We start from the raw sequence: 4,689 nt of genomic DNA, 5'->3' as shown, positions 1-4,689 counted from the left end.
AAAAAAAAAAAAAAAAAAAAAAAAAAAAAAAAAAAAAAGTCAAAAGTAGTTTGATAGATAAACTCAAATCTCATGCAGTAATAAATGTGTACCAGCTAACACTTCTAGTCTACCACTGTATGTAATTTATAAATGTAAAATATGAAGTAGATGAGAAACGGAGTAAAGAGCACATGGGAGAGAAATGTGGCCAAACGTTATGTATGGCTGATGGTCATATTAAGTTAAAAATATTTGTGTTGTGGCATGATCAAAATTAAAAACTAATAACCACCCAAAAAAATTTAAAATTCGGACATAACGTGAGAAACTCCATGCAGTCTTTGATAAATCGATATATTTTGATGTCAACTCTCTAGTGCGCATCGGGGAACGTGATAGATTTTTATAAGTATAGTCTACTGACGTTAGTCCAAACTTTATATAACTTTTATTAGTATATATATAGTCTAGTGACTTTAGTCCAAACTTATCAATTCATCACTACCTTTTCTTTTTCTCTAAATTTATTTATCATCACTACCTTCATCTTCTCTGTTCATCCTCTAAAACTTCATTAAGCGTAGCAGGTAGATTTTAATTTATTCTCTCAGACTCTCAGTTAGGTTTTACATTTCAAATAATGCATATTTGGAATCGAAGAGATATGTGATCGGTGTATATATATGCACGCATCATAATTAATACATATTATTAAATATTTTGACATAAGTATCTTAATTTTCTGTGCAAGTAGGAATGGGAATTATGAGCAAAAAGTTTGACGTTCGACGCGCCCATAGTTGGATGATAAGGGAAGCCAAAGAAGATTCCCGAAGAAGAGCAATAGGGCAGAACGAAGAAGAACGAAGAAACAATAGAGAACAAGAACAACAACAAGAAATAGAAGAACAAGAAGAACAAAAAGCAGGAGAACAAGAAGAAGCAGAAAAACAAGAAGAAGAAGAAGAAGAAGAAGAAAAAGAAAAGGACCACATCATTGTCACATCCAGGGGTTCATTTTCAGAGCCAAATCAGTCGACGATATCCAAACAAGAAGCATACGAAGAAGAAGAAGAAGAGCAACAACAACAAGCAAAAGAAGCATCAAAACTTGAAAAACAAGAAGAAGAGCAACACCAACAAGCAAAAGAAGCAGCAGAACTTGCAAAACAAGAAGAAGAAGAAAAGGACCACATCATTGTCACATCTAGGGGTTCATTTTCAGAGCCAAATCAGTTGACCATATCCCAAAACAGAGATGAATCTAAAATAATGAATCGTGGGATTCTATGTGCACTAAGAGCAGGTGACCAAGAATCCTTCATTAAAAGGATCTCAAATGATGAAATGGTCATTCCACAACTCGTAGACAAACAAGGAAACTCGCCACTTCCTCTTGCTTCCTCGTTGGGTCATTACCATATAGTGGAGCATATAGTTCGTCGGTTTGGGTATCTTTCTAAACACGAAAACTCAATGCGTGAGACCCCTCTTCATGTTGCAGCCAGATCAGGTAATCTCAGTATTGTTAAGTCTCTAGTCAACTCAACAGATTGCTCTGTACTCTCAGCTAAAAGCAAGATCGGAGACACTGCTCTACACGCTGCGTTGAAAGGAAAACATGAAGATGTGGCTTTCTACCTAGTAGGTATGAAGCATGATGTATCATTTAATGAGAACGATGATGAAGTCTCTCCTTTATATCTAGCTGTAGAAGCTGGATACTACAAGATCGTGCGTAAAATGCTTGAATGTTCTTGTTGCCCGTCTAAACTAGCTTCCATGTCTAGTGGAAAATCTGTTGTACACGCAGCAATGAGGGCCAAGAGCAAAGGTTTGTTCCTAAGCTTAAATCAAATTGTATGCACTTTGTAGCTTCATGTTCACGTTTCTTACCTTGTGATAGTGTTTTCTTGGTGATGATTGCTTTCTTTTTGCAGATATACTTGGTATTGTTCTTAGTCAAGATTCAGGGCTTGTGAAATCACGCTGCAAAGAAGGAAAGACATGTCTTTCACTTGGAGCATCTATAGGATTTTATAAAGGAGTTTGCTATATACTAAAGGAATTCGACAAACCAACTTCACACCTTTGTTATCTCACTGATGATGATGGCTTCACTCCAATTCATATGGCGGCAAAGGAAGGACAGGCCAAAATCTTAGAGGAGTTGCTTAAACATTGTCCTGACTCAATAGAGTTGCTTAACAATAAATGTCAAAATATTCTCCATGTTGCTGCGGAAAGTGGTAAGTCGAAAATTGTCAAGTATATCCTAGGACTTGATAACCAGAAAAGACTGGTGAATGAACAAGATGCTAATGGAAACACACCGTTACATCTAGCCACAAAGAATTGGCACCCAAATGTTGTGAGTATGCTTACTTGGAACACTGAAGTTAACCTCAAAGCACTGAACAATGGTGGCTTCACAGCTCTAGACATCGCTGAAAAGAAGTTCAACAATGACTACATACTTCGCAGGGTATGTCACATCTCTTATATGCATCATCCTTTCTATTTCCTATTGTAATGTATATACTATATATATAACGTCTTTTAATTTGTTGACTTTCAGAGATTGACTTGGATGGCTTTGATATCTGCTGGTGCACCAAATGGTCCAAAACTGATTCCCTTGAAAATGTCGAAAAACAAAAAATCTGAGTGGGGATACACAGATAAATTCAAGGATCGTATCAATACTCTTATGGTTACTGCGACTCTTGTAGCTACTGTGACATTCGCAGCAGGTTTCACATTACCTGGAGGTTACATCAGTTCTGCTCCAGATTTAGGCATGGCTGTTTTGGTCAAGAGAACAGCATTCAAGGTTTTTCTGTTGTGCGACAGCATTGCAATGCTTAGTTCCATGGTAACTATAATGGCTCTCATTTGGGCACAGCTCGGCGATGTGGTTCTCATAGAAAAAGCTTTCCTAGTAGCCTTGCCGCTTCTTGCAACAGCTCTTGTGTCAATGACGGTTGCATTTATGGCAGGAGTTTCTCTCGTAGTAAGTCATATTCCTTGGCTTGCCTATTTCATATTGACCTTAACTTCAGTCTTCCTCTTGGCCCTGCTCCTGCTCATCGTTCCTTATGTTTACTCATATCCTAGCCAAGGCTTTCTTCGGTACATCTTTTACTTTCCCTTCATCCTAATGATTTACGCTGTTAGTGACAAAGAAGACAGCAGCAACAATAACGACTAGAAGAAATGCTCTGTTCAGCAATTCTTTTGTGTCATGGCAACTGTTTTTGATAAAATAAGAGATGTTAAGAGTCTGGTTAGAGCAGAGATATGTAGTTGACTCTGCGTTGGAGTCAACGACCTAATTCTGTTATTTAATTGCTTTCTTGGCAAGCTAAAACGTTAGTGTTGATTGGTACGCACATTCAGACATTTTCTTACTTTTTGTGATTAAGTCAATGACTTGATCGGATCAAACAGTTTTGTTGCTACCTAAATTTTCTTAACAAAAGTTCAGAACTTCAGCTTGATCTTCCTCATCCTTCATCTACTAGATTTGAAGGCGTCTGAGGTAATCCTAGTTTAATTTATAATTATTAATTTCGGATTGCTATATTGAAATATTGAGAATTTATGATCTATTTCTATTATCTCATCTGGTTTCAAAAACATGTTCTTGTCAATTCCTATCATCATGTCTCGTATTATTTCCCACAGAGATTTAATGAGCTTGGATATGGCCTCGGGGTCTGCTGGTTCACCAATTGGTTCACAACCAACTGTATTGAGTGATTCACAGCGCCGCAGAAGATCTAAGCAACAAGCTAGAATCATTGGTCTTATGTTGTTTACAACAATAGTAACAGTTGTGACATTTGTTATGGGTTTCACATGTACAAAGATTTACATGAATTCTGCTCCAGATTTAGGCATCACAGGCTTGGTCAAGAAAGCAGTATTCATTGTCTTCTTGTTGTGCAATAGCATTCCAATGATCTCGTCTGTCATAGCTACAATGACTCTCATATGGCCACAGCATATGGTTCATAATCCTCTGATACAAAAAGCAATGATACGAGCCATGGCACTTGTACAACTTGCTTTTTTGTCAATGTTTGGTTGCATTTATGGTTGGAGTTTTTCTTGTGTTGATCCTTCTTCCATATCTTTAGCTCCAAAAGCACATACTGCAAAAGTGACGTGTGGTCATGATACTTTTCCATAACACAATAAAAAGCTCATTATGATTTGATGAGATCGTATAATTTAAACTTTTGTACATCTGTTTCTTGATTGCTTCTCTCTGCAAATTTTCTATTCACAATGATTGATCAGATCTTTTATATTTTAGTTTATTGTGGTCTTATGTTGCTGATTTTGCTCTAATCATGTTTTTAAGGATTAAATTGTAACAAAAGTAAAACTTTTGGGGTCAATTCACAATTTCCAAAAGTTTCTAAAAGTCGCCGCCGTCACTACGCACCATCATCAAAGGCGATACCTTTCTTCGCTTGCGAAAGTAACGAGAGACTCGGCAAATATCGAATCTTTGTACAATGGAGAAAGGGGTAGTGATGGAGCTGATTAGAGGGTCTACCAATTGGGCCAAAGTTGTGGAAGATATCGTGAAGCTTGAGAAGAAAACGTTCCCTAAACACGAATCTCTCGCTCAAACTTTCGACGGAGAGCTGCGCAAGAGAAACGCCGGTTTGCTATACGTCGACGTCGACGGAGAAA

At 37.4% G+C, this 4,689-nt stretch overlaps 1 protein-coding gene across 1 annotated transcript; it reads left to right on the top strand.

The window, feature by feature from the left end:
- Positions 1,102 to 4,245, top strand: LOC104754486 (protein ACCELERATED CELL DEATH 6; the record flags this gene model as incomplete). Its single annotated transcript, XM_019238815.1, has 4 exons — positions 1,102 to 1,816; positions 1,923 to 2,467; positions 2,561 to 3,523; positions 3,670 to 4,245. Coding segments are annotated over 3 exons (1,893 nt in total), but the record flags the coding sequence as incomplete, so codon positions are not given.

Source organism: Camelina sativa, chromosome 17 (genome assembly GCF_000633955.1).
Source record: "Camelina sativa cultivar DH55 chromosome 17, Cs, whole genome shotgun sequence".
Taxonomy (NCBI): Eukaryota; Viridiplantae; Streptophyta; class Magnoliopsida; order Brassicales; family Brassicaceae; genus Camelina; species Camelina sativa.
Note: the sequence above shows the minus strand (reverse complement) of the source record. Positions and strands in the feature narration are given on the sequence as shown.